This window comes from Oncorhynchus tshawytscha, linkage group LG09 (assembly GCF_018296145.1).
Source record: "Oncorhynchus tshawytscha isolate Ot180627B linkage group LG09, Otsh_v2.0, whole genome shotgun sequence".
Taxonomy (NCBI): Eukaryota; Metazoa; Chordata; class Actinopteri; order Salmoniformes; family Salmonidae; genus Oncorhynchus; species Oncorhynchus tshawytscha.
In genome coordinates this window covers 81,768,410-81,795,769 of record NC_056437.1, presented here as the reverse complement: position 1 = coordinate 81,795,769, position 27,360 = coordinate 81,768,410, and the positions used below count along the sequence as shown (strand labels likewise).

Sequence of the window (27,360 nt, the reverse complement as noted above, 5' to 3'; positions counted from 1 at the left end):
CCACAGTTACACAGCCACACTGCCAGCCAGTCATACAGTACAGTTCTCCCTCAACTACTTCTCATTTAATCTGGGCTGTTATGAGGCTCTGGACCATGTTTAATTTGTGGCGCTGGTATAACCCGATACTCACTTAAGGACTAGATGCAGGTTGGCGGAGAGGCGCGGGTCTGTGAACTGCGTGGTGCGGTTGTTGTGGTCCACAAAGTAGACCCGGCCGGTGGCTGTGTTCCTGATCTCCCAGCCAGGGGGCAGTGGGCCCAGCTCCTCACAGTTTACATTACTCAGGTCTCTGGGAAGCACAAATCCCCAACACAGTCAGAGGTGAAGGGCAGAAAATAAAAATAATCAAAGAATGAGACTTAAGACCAAACAAAGTCAGGGAATGAAGCAGACCTCAAGGCTGACGGTAACTGGGAAACAAAGAGGCGAGAAAAGATTCCAAAATGACACCACTTTTATTCCATTCTTCTTCTTCCCGTCTAAATTACTTATTGCTGCCATGCAATCAGCTGGACTCCTTTAGCTGTCTGTGGAGAGCAACTAAGAAATGACAGCAGCTCCACTTCAGCGGTAGTGAGTTATCGGACTGAGGCCCAGCCAAATGACCAAGCCTCTCAGCACTGGGAGCTTGGCAGCCCAGCATCTGCTGCACACACAACCAGGGTGTGGCGTGACCAAGAGGATAGCATCAAGTGCAAGAAAAACGGCATCTATCACACGTATTTCCACGGGGGCAAGAGAACGGCAACATCTAGGTATTTTTCAATCACTGACTTTCTTTCTATTGACTCTGTTCCCAGTAGACTTACGTGTTGATGTGTGTTCTCCTCTGGGCCTGTGGTAATCCATGAAACACACATGCCTGAGTGAGTGGCGTCTCTGAGCCACATGTACAGTAGGGCTGAAGGCTGTGTGCTGAGAGCATGGAGGCAGAGGGCGTGCCAGAGGTGTCTGCTGTGAATCCTCTCAGATCCCTGTGGTTTACATTTACATGCCATTTAGTGGACTCTTTTATCCAAAGCGGCTTAAAGTCATGAGTGTATACATTTTACATACAGGTGGTCCCGGGAATCGAACCCACTATCCTGCCATTGCAAGCACCATGCTCTACCAACTGAGTGACAAAGGACTGTGACACCAGCCCTCTATCGTAGCTTGTCAGCATGTAACCAGCAGCATATTTACAGAAGGGTCCGGACAAGCCTGAGGAGAGCTAGCCACTGATTGTCCATCCCATGAAAGAAACATAGGTGGGGGTAGGTGATGGTGTATATCAACAGCCTCACCCAAACCTGCATGAAACTACATTACAGCATCCCAGACCATCTGGGCACTGTGTGTTCAGACAGTGGTGGTGGGTATACCTGGGCACTGTGTGTTCAGACAGTGGTGGTGGGTATACCTGGGCACTGTGTGTTCAGACAGTGGTGGTGGGTATACCTGGGCACTGTGTGTTCAGATAGTGGTGGTGGGTATACCTGGGCACTGTGTGTTCAGACAGTGGTGGTGGGTATACCTGGGCACTCGAGGGTCGTGCCATGTGCTGACTCCTGTCTGGGTGTGGAGGAAGTAGACCTGGCCCTGCTGTGTGGTCCTCTGCTCTGTAAGGGGGGGAACAATAGCATGGCTACTCATACAGGTATAAGAGGTACAGAGCAATGGTTACAGACAAGTACACACATGTGAGAGATGAGTGAGAGAGAGGGATGAATGAGAGATGAGTGAGAGATGAGTGAGAGATGAGTAAGAGGGTGAGAGATGAGTGAGAGAGATGAGTGAGTGAGTGGGAGATGAGTGAGAGAGTGAGAGATGTGAGTGGATGATAAGGAAAATAAAGCTGTTAGTTATACATTTGTTCCACCGTGAGGATTGTTATTGGTGCGTCAATGTGCGTGTGCGTATCTTGATCCGAGTGTGTGTGGAAGCGTAAGAGAGATCACACAAATGGAGATAAAAGCAGGGATTGAGTCAGTTTGCGTCCCAGTTGCGGGGCTGACAGGGGGAGAAGATAGTAGTCTGTGTGTTGGTGAGCTCATTCATCACAGCTTGACAGAGATATTTCCATGAGCTTGGAAGCTCTTCTCTGGCATTCCTTAGGACCCACCTCCCTGCCTCTCTACCATACGTGTACATAACCCCCCTCACCCCGCCGAGCACCGATGCACCCAATGCATTCGACACAGAGTGACACTTCTTGGCCCGCCACTGGGGCTGCTGACAGCGGTTCAGAGGAGCTGGCCCAAAAAGAGACAGCACCCTTCTAATCTTGAAGAGCTGGGCTGGGCTGCTGTCATTTACTCCTCTTGCCAGGACTCCTAAATCCTCAGCAAGACTACACAGTGTCTGAATATCAAGCAGCCGCCTATGGGCTGCATGTGAGGAAGGAGAGAGGAGGGGGAGGAGTGAGCGGCAGCCGGCAGACTTTAACTTCTAGATCGATTCAATTAGTTCTTTAAAATGGGGCCTGTCAGGCTGCTTATGCTGCGCTGCAGAGTCATGGTGGCTGTGCTGTTGGGACTGAATAGGGACACAGATTAGCAGGATGATTCAGCTGAGCGTTGGGCTGAAGAGAGGAGGAGGGAGGCAGTTAACACTGAGGCATTGCAATGACGACACCGGTCTTAAAACAGAAGGAGACGTCTCTCATAGAGGATGTTCATAATACAGAATGCTCCAGTCTAGTCTGGCTGTGGGAACCGAAGTGGCCGTCCTATAGTGTGATTGTGTGTATGTTGGTGTATGTCCGGTGTGTCCATATAGTGTGTTAGAATCCTCTTTCCACTAACCGTATCCCTCGGGCAGGTCTGGGGGTGTGTGGAGGTGTGTCCTGCTCATGTAGTTCCTGTGTCTCTGGGAGCGGACGCGTCTCTCCTGGGCCCGCTGGTCGCTGGACGGGACACACGGAATGGTGGGCGTGGCCCCGTTGGTGCTCAGGATGGGCATGTTCTCATCCACGATGCAGCTGAGAGGCCGGCCCGGGCTGGAGTACTCCGATGCAGGCCTGGGAGAGACAGGGAACAGGAGGAGATCACAGTCAGACAGGGAGGGTGGGTTATAATATATCCTTCATGGTAGGTTTGTTCAAATCAGGCCCGTGTCTATTCATATTTCATATCTAGCTGTGCTTGTAATACGCTTAGATGCTAGGGCTAGACATTGGCTTGCTCCTGCTTTCTTAAGCATCATGAGGTCAGTGAGGCAGAGACATAGACACAGGCACACACACACACACAGAGCAGTATTGAGTAAGGGGCCTGAGGCCAGCCTAGAGCAGAGCAGAGTAACAGGAAGGGAGCTGATAAGGGAGCAAAGAGAGAGAGAGTCTGTGGAGCAACAAGAGTCTTAGGGCCCCGTTCAATAGTCTGCAGTGTCTCCTAATACAAATTCAATGCTGTCTAGGTCTTGGGGACTCATGCCTCATGCCATGGGTTTGAGGCTGGGTAGTGGGTAAGACTGTGTACTCACTCAGCCTGGACTCAGGGACAGACATAACATAGTAAATGTAAACTGGTCTCCCTCCATATAGTATATGTTACGAATTACAATTCGTATGATGTTACAAATTGCAATTTGTACAATATGTTAAGAATTTTCAATAGGTATGATATGTTAAGCTAGGCGGCTAATGTTAGCTAGGCTAGGAGTTAAGAATTAAGGTTAGGATGAGCTAATATGCTAAGAAGTTACTAATTAGCAAAAATGCTAAAGTTCGGGTTGCTAGACATTCGCTATATACGCCCACCCATCCTACCCGACCAACCTCCCTCCTTCAGTGTTTTGGCTTCAGTAACCTTATGTCTTATGTCATCATACCAAACCTATCATACTAATTTGAGTGTCACAGATTTACATTTACTAAGTTACATCAAGACTTGGAGGCCAGGCTGACTCACCTTGTAGGCCTCTCCCACTGTGTGGTGCGTGTGATGTGGTTCAAGTACTGGATTCGGCCAGACGCAGTCCTCCGCTCCTCCCAGCTGGATGCAGTAGATACAAACACACACACGTACAAAGCAGTGAGTGGACATGGAGGGCAACCAAGTTCAGGTAGTACCTTCTGTTTCACTCTGTTTCAAAACATTCCCCCCCTACTAAACATGACCCAGATATTCCCCACAGAGCTTCTTGCTAGCTAATAGGACGCAGTCTCCCATCTGCTCACCCAATTCCTCTGGCACACACCAACCCCAGACTAGACTCCCTAACCCCAGCCAACATCATTGGCTCAGTGCTGAGGTCAGTCGTGCTAAGCTGGTGAAGTGTCTGAACAGCAGAGCCTCTGGCTACTTAGATTGGAGTCTGGGACACCACACCACATGCTGTCTGGAACACTTTTGGTTGTGAGGCAGTGTGGTTATGATAGGCTCAGACTGGCCCTGCTGTGAGGGTATGATGTGGTGATAGTGGGTCCACTGTCCAGTACGGACAAATGTTAAATGGAGTTGTGGTGTGTTGGTGGGTATGGTACTCACCCATCTGGCAGGTCATTGTCAAACAGACGGCTGCAGTCCACCACTGGGCCTCCTGTGCCTATCCTGTCTCTGGACTGCAGGCTCACTTTGGACACACAGACACATTCAGATACACATAGGAGAATGACTAGGTGGTAGAATCTCACTCTGTTCATGTCCTCTCATACCAGATATTAAAACGGAACTATTTTAAAACTGTGTATTGCTGTAATGCAAGTGGCCTGACCAGTCCCGAATCCCAGTTCAGGAAAGGACCGAAGAAGTGAGTGGAGGGCACGTATCAATGCTAGACTCTATGTCTACTGTAGCTAGCTAACCCTGTCCTCTCTGCTACCACCCAGGCTGTTCAGTGCCCATGTTGGTGGGTCAGTGGTGCTGTGACTGTCTGTCACCAGGCCCTGTGGTGCAGATGGAAGTGCGGGCCGTCTGAAGTCAGAGTGAGGCGCTCATCAAGCCTGGTGTCAGAGGCACGGCACGCTCAGGACCAGTGCTCAGCGCTTTACACACCAACGAATCACTGGGAAAATAAGTCACCCAGCAGGCTCAGGTTACTGGAGGGAGCCTACATGGTGTTGGGAGGGTTTCTTGTTCTCTTTCCTAGTTCTCTTTCTATGCGTGGTGGTCTAGTGAGGTCTTATCAGCATTTTAAAAACCACTGTGGTTAGCCTGAGGTTCTAATAATGGAGTGGTAACACTTCAGGTACATAACAGTGTTACGTGAATGTACATGAGTGTGTGGTGAAAGTCTGTGTGGCCTGCTGGTCACCGCTGTACTCACCCACTATCTGACCCCTCACTGTGTCACTGTCATTGAGGCCCAGCTTGTTCATGTCCAATCTCTGATCTGTGGAGGAGAGAGGGGAAGGAGGAGAGCGGGGGGAGAGAGGGAAAGGAGGAGAGCAGGGAGAGAGAGGGGAAGGAGGAGAGCAGGGAGAGAGGGGAAGGAGGAGAGCAGGGAGAGAGAGGGGAAGGAGGAGAGCAGGGAGAGAGGGGAAGGAGGAGAGCAGGGAGAGAGAGGGGAAGGAGGAGAGCGGGGGAGAGAGGGGAAGGAGGAGAGCGGGGGGGAGAGAGGGGAAGGAGGAGAGCGGGGAGAGAGAGGGGAAGGAGGAGAGCGGGGAGAGAGAGGGGAAGGAGGAGAGCGGGGGAGAGAGAGGGGAAGGAGGAGAGCGGGGGAGAGAGGGGAAGGAGGAGAGCGGGGGGAGAGAGGGGAAGGAGGGAGGAGAGAGAGGAAAGGGGGATCGATCACTGTCTGAGAGACATGTAAACTAGCATGTGTTGGGAGGGTTTTTGTCCCCGCAGACAAGTGCCTTTGCTCTGTATCATTTACATCACCCACAGTGAATTCCTCTCCCCCCTCCCTTGGAGGCTGGGTATGGGATATGTACTGTTCCTCTCCCCCCTCCCTTGGAGGCTGGCTATGGGATATGTACTGTTCCTCTCCCCCGTCCCTTGGAGGCTGGGTATGGGATATGTACTGTTCCTCTCCCCCCTCCCTTGGAGGCTGGGTATGGGATATGTACTGTTCCTCTCCCCCTCCCCTGGAGGCTGGGTATGGGATATGTACTGTTCCTCTCCCCCTCCCTTGGAGGCTGGGTATGGGATATGTACTGGTCCTCCACCCCCCTTGGAGGCTGGGTATGGGATATGTACTGGTCCTCTCCCCCTCCCTTGGAGGCTGGGTATGGGATATGTACTGTTCCTCTCCCCCCTCCCTTGGAGGCTGGGTATGGGATATGTACTGTTCCTCTCCCCCCCTCCCTTGGAGGCTAGGTATGGGATATGTCCTGGAACAGATGGTCGGTAGAGTGGCCATGGACCGTAAAAAAATCACTGAGCATCGGTACCGAGCAGCCTGCAGTTCACTACAGAGGTCAAACATTTGACAAATCTCTGCACAAAGCCGGCACTATTCCACCCAGACTGAACATGTACATGAACCCCTGCCAATGTCTGGAAACTCTTTGTCTACGTTCTCAGCCCAGGCTGAAAAACAAAGTAAAAAAAAGGGCCAAAGAAATGTCAGGAATACCACGTTGCCTGCAGACATGAGAAATGCCACTATCTGTTCACTGTTGTCTGAGTGTCATGCAGATCAGCTCAGGATGTGCGTCTAGACTAAACAGGGACCAAAACATGGTCGGTCAAACCATTACAAGACTGGGGCAATGAGCGTGCACACACAAACCCAAAGCCCCCTAAAACGCCTGTGGACAGGACACAGTGGAACAACATACACTTGAATAAGACCACAACCGAGGGACATAACAAATCTATGCTTACATTTAAATAGCTGTACAATTATGCATGTCTGAGTAAAATGACCAGATGTCTAGATTTGCCAACCGAGATAAACGGAGGTTAGTCACTGTGGCACATGTGTGGAGGGTGTGAGGAGGGGGGAATGAGAGGAAATGCAGAGGCAAACTACTCACAGCTGAGGCACAGGGTTCGGGTTTTCCAGGAAAACAAGTGTCAGGGGCTTCTAGGAAAAGCAGTGGGATTTTGTCCTTTTTCCGTCTACAAGACCATAGCAGGCCTATCAGCATAGTATACATACAGTGTGAGGGGGAGGCCCTTTGGTAAAGCCATCACTGGGTCCCTGCCTGGCTGCCACTGCTGCGTTGGCTTGGAGCACCAAGCCTCAATCTCATTTAGCCATTTGCTTCTGACATGACATGTTTACAGTGATTGTGGGCTGATGCTGATTGTCTTTTCCTGTTCTGGCACTGCAGAATGTGACCCCTCTCACAACCTGGTCTGTGCCCTGTCAGGAATAGGGAGAGAGTGTGCGCATTTGTGAGGGTACAGCTCAATGTGTCACTGTGACAGGAGAAGGGGATTATTAGCCTGTGACTCCGCTAGCCTGTGACTCCGCTAGCCTGTGACTCCGCTAGCCTGTGACTCCGTTTGTGGGACAGACAATTTTTAACTAGACAGACATTACCTCACAGCATTAAATACACACACACGCACACTAATTCAATCAGGTAGCCCTTACAGCCGGTGTCTTTGAGGCGGTTGATGGCATTGGATAGAAGGCGTACACAGCCCAGGAAGCCAGCCCCCTGCTTCTTATGGATCTTCTTGTGGTTCCACACGCTGATGGTGATGGAGTCAGACTTGCCAATATATCTGAGGAGAGAAGAGAGAGACCAGTCACATCCAATGTACTGTAGATGTTACTAAAGCCTGTGTGAATGCACTGTTCCAATAGGCCAGTCTTTGCCTGGATGTCCCCGCTGGGGAGGCACACATCCGCTCGGGGCTGTCTGTCACCGCGGGCTGCGTCCCCACAAGTACACAGTCAGGTGTCTGAGAGGGATTTTCCACCCGACGTCTGTGAATGTGCGAGAGTCTGGGTACGAGACGGGCGAACACAGACAGATCCTGTGAGTCATAAATCATCCAAAGACAGCCCTTCGACCCAAAATCACCCAGAGGGAGAGAGAAATGAAAGAGAAGGAGGAGAGGCTGAAAGAGGGATAGAAAGAGGGATAGTGTAAGTGAGGAAAAGAAGGAGAGAGTGAACAGTTGAACCATGACATTACTCCCTGACTGCCTCTGTTATCACTCTGTGTGTGTCAGTCGAGGCCTGGGTATTAAACTCACACTACGTGAACCTGACGTGGCACATCTGTTCAGCCCAGTACCCTTCCTCAGTGTAAAACTAATCATCCATACAGTTAGCAGACTGCATCCCACTATAATTACCATGCTGCTTACAGAAACTAAAGGGATGTGAAACAATGGGGCTGTGAGTAAGATGTCTGGACATTTTGAGTGGAAGCCAAATGCCTGTCTGGGGTGCTATCTGAGAGCATTAGAATGCAGGACAGATTTGTAGGGGGGAATTATTACATCCAACACAGATCTGGATATGATTATTGTATCAAATAATAAGGGCAGTAGACTAGACATTGGATTAAGCTTTTCAAAACAAGATACAGTATGTTTACATACACTATACACATGCCAAACATACCAAACTCTCAGATAATATGATTACTTGTAATAAGATAAGAGTTTCTCCTCTTAGGCCATCTCTATGTTATGTCTCTGGTTGGTTGAGGTACAGTATATGGCATATTGTATGGCAGTTGGTGCTAGGCAGGCCAGGCTGTCACACTTCCTCAGCAGGCAGGATAGGACCAGCTGGGCCCTGGGGACACTACCGCCACCTGTTCCCCCAGTCCCCATAGCAGCAGAGATGGGACAGAGAGGAACAAGGGCCTGGGCCAGGCTATGGGACCACAACATTGTGCACGTGTCTTTTCATCCCAATATTTGTATCTATGAAGTTATAGGAGATTAATTATATATATATCAGTGATGTGCACAATACGGAAGTGGTCTGACGAAGCAGATGCTAAGCTACAGCACTGTTTTGCTAGCACAGGCTGTAATATGCTATGCGATTCATCCAATAAAAGGCTAAAGCTGCCGGTTTCAATGAGCAGGACAGTATTCCGGACACTTATAAGAAATTCTGCTACAACCTCCAACGTGCCATTAAACAGGAAATTTGCCAATACAAGACTGAGATTGAATCCTACTACAACTGCTCTGACGCTCGTTGGATGCGGCAGGGCTTGCAAACTATCAAGGGGTACAAAGGGAAACCCAGCCACGAGCTGCCTAGTGACGTGAGCCTTTCCAGACGATACAAATGCCTTCTATGCTCGCGTCGAGGCAAGCAACACTGAACCATGCATACAGTTCATTGACTATAGCTCAGCATTTAACACCATAGTGCCCTCCAAGTTTATTACTAAGCTAAGGACCCTAGTACTGAACACCTCCCTTTGCAACTGGATCCTGGACTTCCCGACGGGCCACCCCCAGGTGATGGGGGTAGGCAACAACACATCCACCACGCTGACCTTCAACACGGGGTGTGTGCTTAGTCCCCTCCTGTACATGCCCCCATCCACATCCACGGGACTGTAGTGGAGTGGTGAAATTATCATGGTCTACACTAGAAGTCGACCGATTAAGATTTTTCAACGCCGATACCGATACCGATTATTGGAGGACCGAAAATTAATCGGCCGATTTAAAAAAAAGTATTTGTAATAATGACAATTACAACAATACTGAATGAACACTTACTTTGACTTAATATAATACATCAATAAAATCAATTTAGCCTCAAGTAAATAATGAAACATGTTCAATTTGGTTTAAATAATGCAAAAACAAAGTGTTGGAGAAGAAAGTAAAAGTGCAATATGTGCTATGTAAGAAAACTAATGTTTCAGTTCCTTGCTCAGAACATGTGAACACATGAAAGCTGGTGGTTCCTTTTAACATGAGTCTTCAATATTCCCAGGTAAGAAGTTTTAGGTTGTAGTTATTATAGGAATGATAGGACTATTTCTCTTTATACCATTTGTATATCATTAACCTTTGACTATTGGATGTTCTTATCGGCACTTTAGTATTGCCAGTGTAACAGTATAGCTTCCGTCCCTCTCCTCGCTCCTCCCTGGGCTCGAACCAGCAACACAACGTCAATTAGCGCGCGCTAACTAGCTAGCCATTTCACTTTGGTTACACGAGCCTCATCTCGGGAGTTGATAGGCTTGAAGTCATAAACAGCGCAATGCTTGACGCACAACGAAGAGCTGCTATCAAAACGAACGAAAGTGCTGTTTGAATTAATGTTTATGCGCCTGCTTCTGCCTACCACCGCTCAGTCAGATACTTACGATACTTGTATGCTTGCATGCTCAGTCAGATTATATGCAACGCAGGACACGCTAGATAATATCTAGTAATATCATCAACCATGTGTAGTTAACTAGTGATTATGATTGATTGTTTTTTATAAGATAAGTTTAATGCTAGCTAGCAACTTACCTTGGCTTACTGCATTCGCGTAACAGGCAGTCTCCTTGTGGAGTGCAACGAGAGAGAGGCAGGTCATTATTGCGTTGGACTAGTTAACTGTAAGGCTGCAAGATTGGATCCCCGAGCTGACAAGGTGAAAATCTGTCGTTCTGCCCCTGAACGAGGCAGTTAACCCACCGTTCCTAGGCCGTCATTGAAAATAAGAATGTGTTCTTAACTTGCCTAGTTAAATAAAAGGTATAAAAAAATATACAACAAATAAATAAAAAGATTGGCAAATCGGCACCCCAAAATACCGATTTCTGATTGTTATGAAAACTTGAAATCGGCCCTAATTAAATCGGCCATTGCGATTAATCGGTCGACCTCTAGTCTACACACACCAACACAGTCGTGAAGGCACGACAACATCTCTTCCCACTCAGGAGGCTGAAAAGATTTGGCATGGGCCCTCAGATCCTCAACAGGATACAGCTGCACCACCGCTTGGCATCTGACTGCAAGGCGCCATCCAGGACCTGGACGCCAAGGAACTCGGCCCCAGTGATGTAGTGTGCCGGTCGCACTACCCCCTGCAGCACATTGCGGTCGGATGCCAAGCAGTTGCCAGTCACGGGCAGGCCTTCAAAATTGTCAAAGACTCCAGTCGCCCTAGTCATAGACTCTTTGCTACTGCACGGCAAGCGGTAACGATGAACAAAGTCTGGAACCAACATGACCCTGAACAGCTTCTACCCCCAAGACAAATAGTTAACCAACTAACCTAGACTACCTGCATTGAGCCTTTTTGCACTAACTCTTTTGACTCATCACTTACGCTGCTGTTACTGTTTATTATCTATCCTGTTGCCTAGTCACTGTATACCTATGTACATATCTACCTCAAATACTTCGTACCCCTGCACAACGACTTGGTACTGGTACCCAATGTATATAGCCAAGTTATCGTTACGCATTGTGTATTTATTATTACGTGTTTTACTTGTCTATTATTTCTCTATTTTCTTTCTCTCGGCGTTGTTGGGAAGGGCCCGTAAGTAAGCATTTCACTGTTAGTCTACACCTGTTGCTTTCGAAGCATGTGACAAATACAATTTTATTTGACATATTATACTTCTTAGTATATGTCACGCCCGTCGTCGTGGAAATGACTGGACCAAGGTGCCGCGTTCCTTTATTTATGTAAATGTCGCCAACAAGAAACGATTGTGAAGCTTACTAGGGCTGTAGTGCCACTAACAAAGATAACTACCCACCAAATACAAAGGAAAAAAGGCTGCCTAAGTATGATTCCCAATCAGAGACAACGATTGACAGCTGTCCGATTGAGAACCATACCCGGCCAAAACATAGAAACAGAAAACATAGAAATAAAGAAACTATAATGCCCACCGTTGTCACACCTTGGCCTACCCAAAATAGAGAATAAAAGCCTCTCTATGGCCAGGGCGTGACAGTATAAATGTAGTTTGAAGCGTGCTGAACAAGAAACTGATAGGTTTGTCCCCTGGTTTGTCTCTAATAGGGCTACAGAGCTGTATTACAGTCCAGTCTGTCTGCTCCACATACTTTAACTGGGCTGGATAGGAGTCGAGGAGGCAGTTTGCCAACGAGATACAGTCTGCTATCCTTGGCATACAGGCCACTTCCGCAACAATGCTGGCTGGGGTCAGCAGTCACAGGCCAGTCTGTTGGTCAGACCACTGACAGCACCACTGAGGAGGCCCTGACGTGTCAATGTTGCCATGAGCACATACACTTCCTCACGCTGTGCACATAACACCAATGGAAAAAAGCTTCAGTGCCAATTAAGCAAAGGCTTTTCTGGCTCTGCTGAGCGTGAGCACCAGGTGTTTCAAACACCATTTGAATATGTGTGAGTGTGCTCAGCTACCCTCAGTCAATTAGACTTCACACACTGAGGAGAGTCCATGTGCCTTAGCATGGAGTAGTAATCCTTAACCCTGACACACAGAGGGAAGGCACCTAAAGGTTTAACATAGTCATTAACAGGAAGAAACACAGGCAGGTTCCAGGTGATAAAAAAAACTGGAGAGGTGTGTGTGCGTGCGTTTGGCTCCGTCTTGGGAGCACACAGGTCGATGTCCTCCCATCCATCACCGTGTCCAGCACTCTCTCTCCTCCACAGTGGGACTGACAGACTGAGGGCAGTGTTTCCCTCCTGTCAAACAGGACATGAACAGCTAATTAAACAGCCATGTTGGGAGAGGGTCTGGTATCCTGAGCAACCAAACAAACGGAGACATGTGCTTCCTCTTTCTGTTACCTACGCGTGACGCCTGGATAAATACTGGAAACTTTCACTCCCCCCCTCTTTTTCCAGGTTGTTTTCACAAGACAAGCAGTCCTTGGGAAAAGCTACATGGGTGCAACAAGACATGCACATATCTGCCCAAAAGGTAAAAGGCTTCTGAGATTAGTTTCCCTCCCCACGGTTCTATTTAAATGTTTTTCTTTTTCACGTTAACTACCCCAGTGGAGTTGTCATTGCTGGCCTACAGATAAGTGAGAGGACAGACATAAACACAGCTTACTGTAAGGCATTCAGATCATGCAGAATCAATGTGTGACACATCCCTAATGTCCACTTGGCACATTGGAGTTGGGTGAGGGAATGCTTAGATCACAGGTGGGGCCTTAATTGGGGAGGACGGGCTCATGGTAATGGCTGGAGTGGAATGGTGGAATGGTATCAAATATATCAAACGCATAAATTCCATGTCTTTGAAGCCATTCCAATCGCGCTGTTCCAGCCATTATTATGTGCTGTCCTACCCTCAGCAGCCTCCACTGGTGTAGATATAGCATAGAGGGCACTTGTGATAGTTATAGAGAGGGGCCGCAGTTCAGCAGAATGCTGGTTCATTACTAAATCAGCAGGTTAAGGTAAGGTTTCTGTTAGATACACGGTTTCACATCTAGTCACAGCTGCTTTTATATGAATGGTATGTCAAGCGCAAGCTCTGCACTATCCATTATGTTAGTTGAGTGATGAGGGGACTCACAGGTCGTAGTGCTGGTTCCACTTGGGGTCGAGGGTGTTCTTCACGGTGTCTGTGGAGTGACATTGTCCTGAGCCGTCCACCACCACTTTGGCAAAGGGATCAGGGAGGCCTACAGGGAAACACACACACACACACACTCAGCACACTGGCCTGGCCAAGGACATACTGTACTAGGAGAAAATGTTACAGGCATCACTCCATCATTATTTGATGATTTCATCATGCAGATGGAAGTGAGACTATCCGGTTTCTGAAAGGGGGAAAAGAGGTCATCTGAAGAAAACTACTTTTGATGAATAACATTCTATGACAGTCTAGGAATGGCTGATGTGTGAATCTGATAGTGTGACTGAACCTGAGCCGAGTGACTGATATCTAGAGATACGGGTGGACATGATATTGACACTAATAGACAGACCTGAGCGACCTGTTGGATGACATTTACCTGCACATAGCCTGGGTGTGGTGGACACACAAGCTCACGGACACACACACACATATGCCATGCAGGCCCACACAAACAAAACAAAACTGAACTTAGAAATACATCTCTCCGTATACATAAACACACTATCCCACAGAGACAAGTCTGCGTTGCTGCCACACAAGGCAGAGTTCTCTCCACCCAGGCCCTGACTGAGTGAGTGTTTACTCGGCCCCTGAGTGCTGGAAAGGGAGGAATGAGCACCAGAGAAACCACCTGAGTCAGGGACCTTAACACACTCCCTCTCCATGACAGCCTGACCCAAACACACCCAAACACTGGGGCCACTATGGACACCTAGCACACACTGGAATGTTGTGCTGTTTCACTCTGAAATGGACTAGCTTTAAATGTCAGTATAAAGTTTTATTGATATCCCATATTTAACCTTCACAGAATTTCCCCAATTAGGCACATTTGGGCAGACTTAATACATAATTTTGAACAGAAATGCAATGGTTCGTTGGATCAGTCAAAACATTTGCACATACACTGAAATTGCGCCTAACCTGGAAAAATACATTGTGAAACTTCTCTTGCATTTCAAAGATGGGGATGATGATCTTTTACCAGATCTAATGTGTTATATTCTCCTACATTCATATCACATTTACACAAACTTCAAAGTGTTTAAGAATATGCATATCCTTGCTTCAGGCAGTTAGATTTGGGTATGTCATTTTAGGCGAAATTGAAAAAAAGGGTCCGATCCTTAAGAGATATTTCAGACCTGTGTGACTCAATGCATGAAATGTGAATGAAACAAAGGGAATAAAATAGTCCTAGTTTTATTAGTAGTTTTATTGGCTAATATTGATAACAAGCTACATCATTGTGACGTGGTGAGCTCATCTTTCTCCCCACAAACATATCAGTAGTAACATTACAGGCTACTATCCCTTTCCTCGTTGATGGTGTAGTGTAGTGATTGGTTAAGTGTGTTAGCATGGCGTTCTGCTGGTAGGGAACTCTAGCAGCTGGCAGCAGGTCCTCTTTTATCAGCTCAAACTGACCCACATTTCACATTTCTCACGGGGGATACATATCTCACACTGCAGACATCAAAGCCCTCAAGCCCCCTGACTATGAAACTATAAAGCCATTTAACATGGAGTCGAGGATCAGAAACACAGCTTTCACTGGGTTACTTACGAAAGAAATCTTTCTTCACCAGGTTTTTGGCACAGAGGACTGAAAGAGAAGAGGAGAATGAGGTGTTATTTTTAATCGTTGCCGATAGACATATTACACACTGACAGGCTGTTGTGATCGTGTGGTTACATCACTGCCAAGGGAGAGAGGTTATGCAGGGCTGAAGTGATACACTGCTGCTCAGGGAACTGAATCGAAAAGCGCTCCATCTTGGATATGGATAACCCTGGCTACATTACATAAGCAGCAAGAGCATTTATTTTATAATGTGTAATGTAAGACAAGTAATGTGACTTTTAGGTGATAAAGAAAACACATGAACATATATCTTTAGCCAGACTGGATTGTGCTAGACCCTATATCTCCACATTTGAGTGTGTGTACTGATCATAAGTCATTTCCAAGATGGCGTAGCAGTCAGACGTCTTTGTCTTCGTCCTGTCGTGTCCCTTGTATATATCTTTTTACATATTTTTCTTCGCATATCTTTTAAAAATATTTTCCTAAACCTCAACTTCTAAATACTCTCCTGCAACCCGCCTCACCCAATGTGGCGTGGATCTGCTTTTTTCTAGAGTATTTCTATTTACTTTGGATCTGGAACCCCTCAACTGAAGCTAGTCAGCTAACTAACCACCTACCAGCTATCAATTAGCAAACCATTGCTAGCGGTCATCAGCTAACCTTTAGCTCGGAAAGCTATCGCCAGTTCGAACAACGTGACTCAAACCAGAGGATAACGGACCTATTTCTCTCCATATCCCTGGATTCCTGCCGCAAACTCTTGAACATTTTCATCTGGATCTTCGCAACTAGCTAACCGCAATCCCGGGTGACAACTCCTGGCTAGCATTTCCATCACGGAGCAAGCATCAATTAGCCTGAAGCTAGCCCGGTCAGGGCTCCTGTGCTACCACCGAAGCCCACTCCTGGGCTACAATATCCAGACCCCTTCTACTGCCCGTACGGGGCACGGAACCCCGCCGATCCTCTACGACTGGAATACCGACATAATCTGCCCGAGGATTCCAACAGGCCCCTCAGGCGCGACGCCCGCTGAAGGCCCATTCTGCTAACCTGCTAGCTACCTACAGCTACTTGGAACCCTACTAACTCCACGACTGGTCTATCGACGTCACCGCACGAAGAGGCAAAAACAGACTTACCCCCATCGCAACGTCCCCCAAAGGCTAGCTTGCCTGCCCCAGCCTGCTAACTGCTAGCTTGCCTGCCTCGGTCTGCTAACTGCTAGCTTGCCTGCCCCGGTCTGCTAACTGCTATCCCCTGCTAATTGCTAGCTTGCCTGCCCTGGTCTGCTAACTGCTAGCTTGCCTGCCCCGGTCTGCTAACTGCTAGCTTGCCCGCCCCGGTTTGCTAACTGCTAGCTTGCCTGCCCCGGTTTGCTAACTGCTAGCTTGCCTGCCCTGGTTTGCTAACTGCTAGCTTGTTTAGCCCCGGCCTAATAACTGTTAGCTTGTTAGCATCGGCCTGCTAACTGTCTGAATTGCTGTGTCCCCAGTCAGCCCAACCACTCACTGGACCCATATGTTCACTTGGCTACGCATGCCTCTCTCTAATATGAATATGCCTCGTTCATTACTGTCCTGGATAGTGATTACTGGCTTATTTCACTGTAGAGCCTCTAGCCCTGCTCAATATTCCTTAACCAACCATGTTGTTCCGCCTCCTACATGCGATGCGATGACATCACCTGGTTTAAACGTATCTAGAGACTATATATATATATATATATATATATATATATCTCATCATTACTCAATGCCTAGGTTTACCTCCAATGTACTCACATCCGACCTTACCTTTATCTGTACTAGAGGTCGACCGATTATAATTTTTCAACGCCGATACTGATTACTGGAGGACCAAAAATAGCCGATAACGATTAAATCGGCTATTTTTATTTATTTGTAATAATGACAATAACAACAATACTGAATGAACCCTTATTTTAACTTAATATAATACATCAATAAAATCAATTTAGCCTCAAATAAATAATGAAACATGTTCAATTTGGTTTAAATAAAACAAAAACAAAGTGTTGGAGAAGAAAGTAAAAGTGCAATATGTGCCATGTAAGAAAGCTAATGTTTAAGTTCCTTGCTCAGAACATGAGAACATATGAAAGCTGGTGGTTCCTTTTAACATGAGACTTCAATATTCCACGGTAAGAGGTTTTAGGTTGTAGTTAATATAGTATTTATAGGACAATTTCTCTCTATACCATTTGTATTCCATATACCTTTGACTATTGGATGTTCTTATAGGCACTTTAGTATTGCCAGTGTAACAGTATAGCTTCCGTCCCTCTCCTCGCTCCTACCTGGGCTCGAACGAGGAACACATCGACAACAGCCACCCTCGAAGCATCGTTACCCATCGCTCCACAAAAGCTGTGGCCCTTGCAGAGCAAGGGGAACAATTACTCCAAGTCTCAGAGCGAGTGACGTTTGAAACGCAATTAGCGCGCACCCCGCTAACTAGCTAGCCATTTCGCATCGGTTACACCAGCCGAATCTCGGGAGTTGATAGGCTTGAAGTCATAAACAGCGCAATGCTTGAAGCACAGTGAAGAGCTGCTGGCAAAACGCACAAAAGTGCTGTTTGAATGAATGCTTACGAGCCTGCTGCTGCCTACCATCGCTCAGTCAGACTGCTCTATCAAATATCAAATCATAGACTTAATTATAACATAATAACACACAGAAATACGAGCCTTTGGTCATTAATATGGTCGAATCCGGAAACTATAATTTCGAAAACAAAATGTTTATTATTATCGCATATACCCTGACTCTGTGTGCAATGAACGCAAGAGAAGTGACACAATTTCACCTGGTTAATATTGCCTGCTAACCTGGATTTCTTTTAGCTAAATATGCAGGTTTAAAAATATATACTTCTGTGTATTGATTTTAAGAAAGGCATCGATGTTTATGGTTAGGTACACATTGGAGCAACGACAGTCCTTTTTCCGCGAATGCGCACCGCATCGATTATATGCAACGCAGGACACGCTAGATAAACTAGTAATATCAACAACCATGAGTAGTTAACTAGTCATTATGATTGATTGATTGTTTTTTATAAGATAAGTTTAATGCTAGCTAGCAACTTACCTTGGCTTCTTACTGCATTCGCGTAACAGGTAGGCTCCTTGTGGAGTGCAATGAAAGGCAGGTAGTTAGAGCGTTGGACTAACGTTAGTTAACTGTAAGGTTGCAAGATTGAATCCCCGAGCTGACAAAGTACAAATCTCTTGTTCTGCCCCTGAACAAGGCAGTTAACCCACCGTTCCTAGGCAGTCATTGAAAATAAGAACGTGTTCTTAACTGACTTGCCTAGTTAAACGAAGGTGTAATTCTTTTTAACATAAAATAAAAATATAATTATCGGCCAAATCGGTGTCCTAAAATACAAATTTCCGATTGTTGTGAAAACTTGAAATCGGCCCTGATTAATCGGCCATTCCGATTAATTGGTCAACCTCTAGTCTGTACACTATGCCTTGAATCTATGCTATCGTGCCCAGAAACCTGCTCCTTTTACTCTCTGTTCCGAATGTGCTAGACGGCCAGTTCGTATAGCATTTAGCCGTACCCTTATCCTACTTCTCTGTTCCTCTGGTGATGTAGAGGTTAATCCAGGTCCTGCAGTGCCTAGCCCCACTCCCCAGGTGCTCTCATTTGTTGACTTCTTTAACCGTAAAAGCCTTGGTTTCATGCATGTTAACATTAGAAGCCTACTCCCTAAGTTTGTTTTACTCACTGCTTTAGCACACTCTGCCAACCCGGATGTCTTAGCCGTGTCTGAATCCTGGCTTAGGAAAACCACCAAAAACCCTGAAATCTCCATCGTCAACTATAACATTTTCTGCCAAGATAGAACTGCCAAAGGGGGCGGTGTTGCAATCTACTGCAAAGATAGCCTGCAGAGTTCTGTATTACTATTCAAGTCTGTACCCAAACAATTCGAGCTTCTACTTCTAAAAATGAACCTTTCCAGAAACAAGTCTCACTCAACTCACTGTTGCCGCTTGCTATATATCAAATCAAATCAAATGTTATTTGTCACATACACATGGTTAGCAGATGTTAATGCGAGTGTAGCGAAATGCTTGTGCTTCTAGTTCCGACAATGCAGTAATAACCAACAAGTAATCTAGCTAACAATTCCAAAACTACTACCTTATAGACACAAGTGTAAGGGGATAAAGAATATGTACATAAAGATATATGAATGAGTGATGGTACAGAGCGACATAGGCAAGATACAGTAGATGGTATTGAGTACAGTATATACATATGAGATGAGTATGTAAACAAAGTGGCATAGTTAAAGTGGCTAGTGATACATGTATTACATAAAGATGCAGTAGATGATATAGAGTACAGTATATACGTATACGTATGAGATGAATAATGTCGGGTATGTAAACATTATATTAGGTAGCATTGTTTAAAGTGGCTAGTGATATATTTTACATCATTTCGCATCAATTCCCATTATTAAAGTGGCTGGAGTTGAGTCAGTGTGTTGGCATTAGCCACTCAATGTTAGTGGTGGCTGTTTAACAGTCTGATGGCCTTGAGATAGAAGCTGCTTTTCAGTCTCTCGGTCCCAGCTTTGATGCACCTGTACTGACCTCGCCTTCTGGATGATAGCAGGGTGAACAGGCAGTGGCTCGGGTGGTTGTTGTCCTTGGTGATCTTTATGGCCTTCCTGTGACATCGGGTGGTGTAGGTTTCCTGGAGGGCAGGTAGTTTGCCCCCGGTGATGCGTTGTGCAGACCTCACTACCCTCTGGAGAGCCTTATGGTTGTGGGCGGAGCAGTTGCCGTACCAGGCGGTGATACAGCCCGACAGGATGCTCTCGATTGTGCATCTGTAGAAGTTTGTGAGTGCTTTTGGTGACAAGCCGAATTTCTTCAGCCTCCTGAGGTTGAAGAGGCGCTGCTGCGCCTTCTTCACGATGCTGTCTGTGTGGGTGGACCAATTCAGTTTGTCTGTGATGTGTACGCCGAGGAACTTAAAACTTACTACCCTCTCCACTACTGTTCCATCGATGTGGATAGGGGGGTGTTCCCTCTGCTGTTTCCTGAAGTCCACAATCATCTCCTTAGTTTTGTTATTTTCCTGACACCACACTCCGAGGGCCCTCACCTCCTCCCTGTAGGCTGTCTCGTCGTTGTTGGTAATCAAGCCTACCACTGTTGTGTCGTCCGCAAACTTGATGATTGAGTTGGAGGCATGCGTGGCCGCGCAGTCGTGGGTGAACAGGGAGTACAGGAGAGGGCTCAGAACGCACCCTTGTGGGGCCCCAGTGTTGAGGATCAGCAGGGCGGAGATGTTGTTGCCTACCCTCACCACCTGGGGGCGGCCCGTCAGGAAGTCCAGTACCCAGTTGCACAGGGCGGGGTCGAGACCTCCCTCTGCCCCCTCGATACCATATGTGAATTGATTGCCCCCCATCTATCTTCTGAGCTAGTGCTACTAGGTGACCTAAACTGGGACATGCTTAACACCCGGCCATCCTACAATCTAAGCGTGATGCCCTCAATCTCACACAAATGATCAATGAACCTACCAGGTACAACTCCAAATCCGTAAATACGGGCACCCTCATAGATGTCATCCTAACTAACTCACCCTCCAAATACACCTCTGCTGTTTTCAATCAAGATCTCAGTGATCACTGCCTCATTGCCTGCATCCATGATGGGTCTGTGACTAAACGACCACCCCTCATCACTGTCAAATGCTCCGTAAAACACTTCTGCGAGCAGGCCTTTCTAATCGACCTGGCCGGGGTATCCTGGAATGACATTGACCTCATCCCGTCAGTAGATGATGCCTGGCTATTCTTTTAAAGTGCCATCCTCACCATCTTAAATAAGCATGCCCAATTTAAAAAAAATAGAACTAGGAATAGATATTGTCCTTGGTTCACTCCAGACCTGTCTGCCCTTGACCAGCACAAAAACATCCTTTGGCGTTCTGCATTAGCATCGAATAGCCCCCGTGATATGCAACTTTTCAGGGAAGTTAGGAAAAAATATACACAGGCTAAGGCTAGCTTTTCAAAAAGAAATGTGCATCCTGTAGTACTCAAAAAAAGTTCTGGGACACTGTAAAGTCCATGGAGAATAAGAGCACCTCCTCCCAGCTGCCCACTGCTCTGAGGCTAGGAAACACTGTCACCACCGATAAATCCACAATTATTGAGAATTTCAATAAGCATTTCTCTACGGCTACCCCTACCCTGGTCAACTTCCCGGCACCCTCCACAGCAACACGCCAAAGCCCCCACCATTTCTCCTTCACCCAAATCCAGATAGCTGATGTTCTGAAAGAGCTGCAAAATCTGGACCCTTACAAATCAGCCGGACAAGACAATCTGGACCCTCTCTTTCTAGAATTATCTGCCGAAATTGTTGCAACCCCTATTACTAGCCTGTTCAACCTCTCTTTCATATCGTCTGAGATTCCCAAAGATTGGAAAGCTGCCATGGTCATCCCCCTCTTCAAAGGGGGTGACACTCTAGACCCAAACTGCTACAGACCTATATCTATCCTACCCTGTCTTTCCAAGGTCTTCGAAAGCCAAGTTAACAAACAGATTACCGACCATTTTGAATCCCACCGTACCTTCTCCGCTATGCAATCTGGTTTCAGAGCTGGTCATGGGTGCACCTCAGCCACGCTCAAGGTCCTAAACAACATCATAACCGCCATCGATAACAGACATTACTGCGCAGCCGTATTCATCGACCTGGCCAAAGCTTTCGACTCTGTCAATCACCACATTCTTATTGGCAGACTCGACAGCCTTGGTTTCTCAAATGATTGCCTCGCCTGGTTTACCAACTACTTCTCTGATAGAGTTCAGTGTGTCAAATCGGAGGGCCTGTTGTCCGGACCTCTGGCAGTCTATGGGGGTGCCACAGGGTTCAATCCTCGGGCCGACTCTCTTCTCTGTATACATCAATGATGTTGCTCCTGCTGCTGGTGATTCTCTGATACACCTCTACTCAGACGACACCATTCGGTATACTTCTGGCCCCTCTTTGGACACTGTGTTAACTAACCTCCAGACAAGCTTCAATGCCATACAACTCTCCTTCCGTGGCCTCCAACTGCTCTTAAATGCAAGTAAAACTAAATGCATGCTATTCAACCGATCACTGCCCGCACCTGCTCGCCCGTCCAGCATCACTACTCTGGACGGCTCTGACTTAGAATATGCGGACAACTACAAATACTTAGGTGTCTGGTAAGACTGTAAACTCTCCTTACAGACTCACATTAAGCATCTCCAATCCAAGATTAAATCTAGAATCGGCTTCCTATATTGCAAAAAAGCATCCTTCACTCATGCTGCCAAACATACCCTCGTAAAACTGACCATCCTACCGATCCTCGACTTCGGTGATGTCATCTATAAAATAGCCTCCAACACTCTACTCAACAAACTGGATGCAGTCTATCACAGTGTCATCCGTTTTGTCACCAAAGCCCCATATTCTACCCACCATTGCGACCTGTACGCTCTCGTTGGTTGGCCCTCGCTTCATTCTCGTCGCCAAACCCACTGGCTACAGGTTATCTACAAGTCTCTGCTAGGTAAGCCCCGCCTTATCTCAGCTCACTGGTCACCATAGCAGCACCCACTCGTAGAACGCGCTCCAGCAGGTATATCTCACTGGTCACCCCCAAAGCCAATTCCTCCTTTGGTTGTCTTTCCTTCCAGTTCTCTGCTGACAATGACTGGAACAAACTGCAAAAATCTCTGAAGCTGGAAACGCTTATCTCCCTCACTAGCTTTAAGCACCAGCTGTCAGAGCAGCTCACAGATTACTGCACCTGTACATAGCCCATCTATAATTCAGCCCAAACAACTACCTCTTCCCCCTACTGTATTTATTTATGCTCCTTTGCACCCCATTATTTCTATTTTTTACTTTGCACACTCTTCCACTGCAAATCTACCATTCCAGTGTTTTACTTGCTATATTGTATTTACCTCGCCACCATGGCCTTTTTTTGCCTTTACCTCCCTTATCTCACCTCATTTGCTCACGTTGTATATAGACTTATTTTTCTACTGTATTATTGACTGTATGTTTGGTTTATTCCATGTGTAACTCTGTGTTGTTGTATGTGTCAAATTGCTATGCTTTATCTTGGCCAGGTCGCAGTTGCAAATGAGAACTTGTTATCAACTAGCTTACCTGGTTAAATAAAGGTGAAATAAAATAAAATTAAAATAAGCTGACAACCAGGTGATGACTCAATGACATGAGGAACTCTCCTGTCCAGAAAATAGACCCACATCAACATGCTTTATAGCTATAGTAGTTGATTAACAGCAACTCAACCAAGAAAGTAACTTGACGATAGTGTATATGGGCACTTGTTGGCGACATGCTGAATCATAAGGCATTCGCACATGAATTCAATATACTCTTCCCCACAGCAGCCAGCCAGCCTGCAGCAGCAGAGTAGTAGATTGGGCAGATCCCCAGTGAGAACCATGGAGGGGCTGCTGAGGCAATGAGGCAGAGACACTTAAACCCTCCACTGGGCCTGGATGAACGGCCACCTGGGTGTCTGGAGCCACCGACACACACTCATTCACTTACTCAGCCCCAGTCCAAGCCCAGTCCCTCTGGTCCGCTTCAGTACAGACACAGCCACAGGCAAGAATGGCCTTTCTATTTTGTTCTTCAATTACCTTTGTGTATTTTGTCTATGTATTTTTTGGGCCATCCCGGTCACATCCTACTGATCAAAATCCACCCACTATGCTCACTACCAGCGCCGTTCAATACCACCCCCATAGACGCCAGCTGCGGTGCGACAGCCGTCCATAGTTGCCATGTGAGTCGATTTCAGATCTTTGAGAGATGAAATCTGTCTCATGTCTGTCGGGCCCCGAGGCCATTTGTGTGTCTTCTCTATACAGAGACCTGCTCACATGCAGGTGTGTCCAGACTTTACTTTGCTAACACAAATAAACAAAGGCAGGCCCATAGGGGCAGACAGCAGCCTAAGCCATTGAATCTACAACCACTGCTATTCATCTGCCCCTCCCCACCCACCCACAGCCAAACACAGGGAGAACCACAGTGCTTACACTGCATGTGAAACATAATCTGACTCCTAAATCAATTTAGGTCTGAGCTGAAACAACGTATGAGAGGGAACAGAACACCATTTAAGAGTGCCATGGACCGAATTAAACACACAAATCACAGACCGCAGTGTGAAACACAAACATCTACACATGGTGTTTACTGATACACTCAGCACACACAAAGGGTTTCTGGGTTTAATGAAAATTACACCATTAACATGGAGAGGAGGGAGAAAAATAGGTCTTAACCGAATCTAAACCCTCTTGAGGGATGGGAATGGAGAACATGCTCAACAGACGAGGAAGAATTTCTTCCAGCAAACATCCATGGGAATGTGTTCCGTTCCAGTGAAACCCACCTCATTACTCAAACATCTGGTATGCATCTCTCTCAGTCAGTCTCACACACACTGTATGCCAGTCACACACACCACAGGCCCATGAAAGGGTCCAAAACACCTCGCTCTGCACATCCGCTCTAGCTTCAGTGATCTAATTAATTATTTACAGGCAGAGAGGTGTGAGAGAGAGTGAATGTTGGGGTGTGAGGTGCTGTGAGGGGGTGAGGAGTTGTAAGACTCAGGTGACAGCACTCTGTGATATCACTATTCAGGTCTGGCTTCTTTTACAACCAAATACGGGCAGAACGACATACGCTGGGTCCTGAAAACTAGCTACATAGTGTGTTTCTCAAAAATAGATGATTTAATCAACAGAAATGGACTCTCAAAGCTGGTAATTTTCTGTATTTTCACAGCTGCAGCGGAGCAAAGCTACAGGAGATGGACATGAACAGTTCAAACGTTACAGGGAGTCCCAGTGAGAAAGGGCAATGGTGAGTCTCATGTAGCCAAATGTAAACTGGCAGAGAGGAAGAGGGAAGAGAGAGGAGGCCGGTGACACAATAGGCCTGTCTGACTGTGGTAGAGAAATGACACATCACGGAACACCAGAACTTGCAGTAATGTCCCTCTGACCGGGACATGAAAACCAACGGGCCTTCTGTAAGCATACATTAAACCTAGCCATCAATTCAGCAGGAAAACAACATAACACTTATACATGTAAAATATAGAACAGGCCGAATTATAGCCGAGCACAGCAGACCCAAGACAAAACCACTGAAATTACAGAGATAACCAGACAATGGCAGCAGAGAAGCCAATGCTGAGATAGACTGCAGCACATGAATGGAGCACCGGGAAGCAATCATCATCCAATGTAAGCCAACCATCAGAACATGAGAGGAGTTCTCATTACTATGGCCCTGTAAAATCTGCGATGAGGAGAACGAGATGGAATCACAGTATCCCGACTAGAGTTTGACCGATTATGATTTTTCAACGCCAATACCAATACCGATTATTGGAGGACCAAAAAAGCCGATACCGATTTTTATTTATTTATTTGTAATAATGACAATTACAACAATACTGAATGAACACTTATTTTAACTTAATATAATACATCAATAAAATCAATTTAGCCTCAAATAAATAATGAAACATGTTCAATTTGGTTTAAATAATGCAAAAACAGAGTGTTGGAGAAGAAAGTAAAAGTGCAATATGTGCTATGTAAGAAAGCTAACGTTTCAGTTCCTTGCTCAGAACATGAGAACATATGAAAGCTGGTGGTTCCTTTTAACATGAGTCTTCAATATTCCCAGGTAAGAAGTTTTAGGTTGTAGTTATTATAGGAATTATAGGACTGTTTCCCTCTATACCATTTGTGTTTTCATTAACCTTTGACTATTGGATGTTCTTATAGGCACTTTAGTATTGCCAGTGTAACAGTATAGCTTCTGTCCCTCTCCTCGCTCCTCCCTGGGCTCGAACCAGCAACACAACGACAACAGCCACCATCGAAGCAGCGTTACCCATGCAGAGCAAGGGGAACAACTACTGGAAGGCTCAGAGCAAGTGGCGTTTGAAACGCTATTAGCGCGCGCTAACTAGCCAGCCATATCACTTCGGTTACACCAGCCTCATCTCGGGAGTTGATAGGCTTCAAGTCATAAACAGCGCAATGCTTGACGCACAACTAAGAGCTGCTGGCAAAATGCACAAAAGTGCTGCTTGAATAAATGTTTACGTGCCTGCTTCTGCCTACCACTGCTCAGTCAGATACTTAGATACTTGTATGCTCAGTCAGATTATATGCAACGCAGGACACGCTAGATAATATCTAGTAATATCATCAAGCATGTGTAGTTAACTAGTGATTATGATTGATTGTTTTTTCTAAGATAAGTTTAATGCTAGCTAGCAACTTACCTTGGCTTACTGCATTCGCGTAACAGGCAGTCTCCTTGTGGAGTGCAACGAGAGAGAGGCAGGTCTTTATTGCATTGGACTAGTTAACTGTAAGGCTGCAAGATTGGATCCCCGAGCTGACTGTCGTTCTGCCCCTGAATGAGGCAGTTAACCCGTTCCTAGGCCGTCATTGAAAATAAGAACGTGTTCTTAACTGACGTGCCTTGTTTAATAAAGGTATATTAAAAAAAAACTTAAAAAAAAAAAAAAAAAGGCAAATCGGCGCCTAAAAATACCGATTTCCGATTGTTATGAAAGCTTGATAATCGTCCCTAATTAAATCGGCCATTCCGATTAATCAGTCGACCTCTAATCCAGAAATTAAAACAGAATTCAACCATATAAATTGTTTTACTGAACTTAGTAAGGAATCAACTAAATGTATTGAAAATGTATTAATTTGAGCAAGCTTATCATACATAAGACATGAACATTATACATCAGTGATATGTATTTCCTGCAACTTTCTGAAGAGTTAACGAGAATTCCCCATCTATGTATGCGCAGTGAGCGCGTCTACCACTTTGTGTAGTCGTTAGCGATGATGCTAATGAAAAGTCTTCTGGTAGATGGAAAGGCTTTCCAAAAAACCTTCTCAATAAAATGTTAACTACAAAGTAACCTATGCTTAAATGGATTATTTGCATCAATCTAGTGCGTATTTATTCCATGTGTAACTCTGCTTTGTTGTTTGTGTCGCACTGCTTTGTTTTATCTTTGCCAGGTTGCAGTTGTAAATGAGAACTTGTTCTCAACTGGCCTACCTTGTTAAATAAAGGTGAAATAAATCAAATTAAAAGTTTGTTTCACAAATTCTACCATCACATACACCACAAAAATAACACTAAATAATAGCCTCTTGATATGTGCTACACCCCAAAATCTACATTTATAAAAAATGT

The 27,360-nt window shown here is 46.1% G+C and overlaps 1 protein-coding gene across 3 annotated transcripts in view; it reads right to left on the bottom strand.

The window, feature by feature from the left end:
• LOC112258871 (E3 ubiquitin-protein ligase SMURF2) overlaps window positions 1-27,360 on the bottom strand; it is a 64,263-nt gene that overhangs the window by 14,921 nt on the left and 21,982 nt on the right. Inside the window, exons 2-11 of one of the 3 annotated variants that reach the window (XM_024433505.2) lie at window positions 14,988-15,026; window positions 13,352-13,460; window positions 7,474-7,607; window positions 5,254-5,319; window positions 4,476-4,560; window positions 3,897-3,980; window positions 2,790-3,004; window positions 1,520-1,604; window positions 813-977; window positions 134-292 (exon numbers count right to left, since the gene is read on the bottom strand). In XM_024433505.2, the coding sequence (XP_024289273.2) occupies window positions 134-292; window positions 813-977; window positions 1,520-1,604; window positions 2,790-3,004; window positions 3,897-3,980; window positions 4,476-4,560; window positions 5,254-5,319; window positions 7,474-7,607; window positions 13,352-13,460; window positions 14,988-15,026 (1,141 nt within the window). Of the gene's footprint in view, window positions 1-133; window positions 293-812; window positions 978-1,519; window positions 1,605-2,789; window positions 3,005-3,896; window positions 3,981-4,475; window positions 4,561-5,253; window positions 5,320-7,473; window positions 7,608-12,880; window positions 12,946-13,351; window positions 13,461-14,987; window positions 15,027-27,360 lie in introns of those variants that run through there. The other 2 variants (XM_024433507.2, XM_024433506.2) reach the window with 2 other exon arrangements.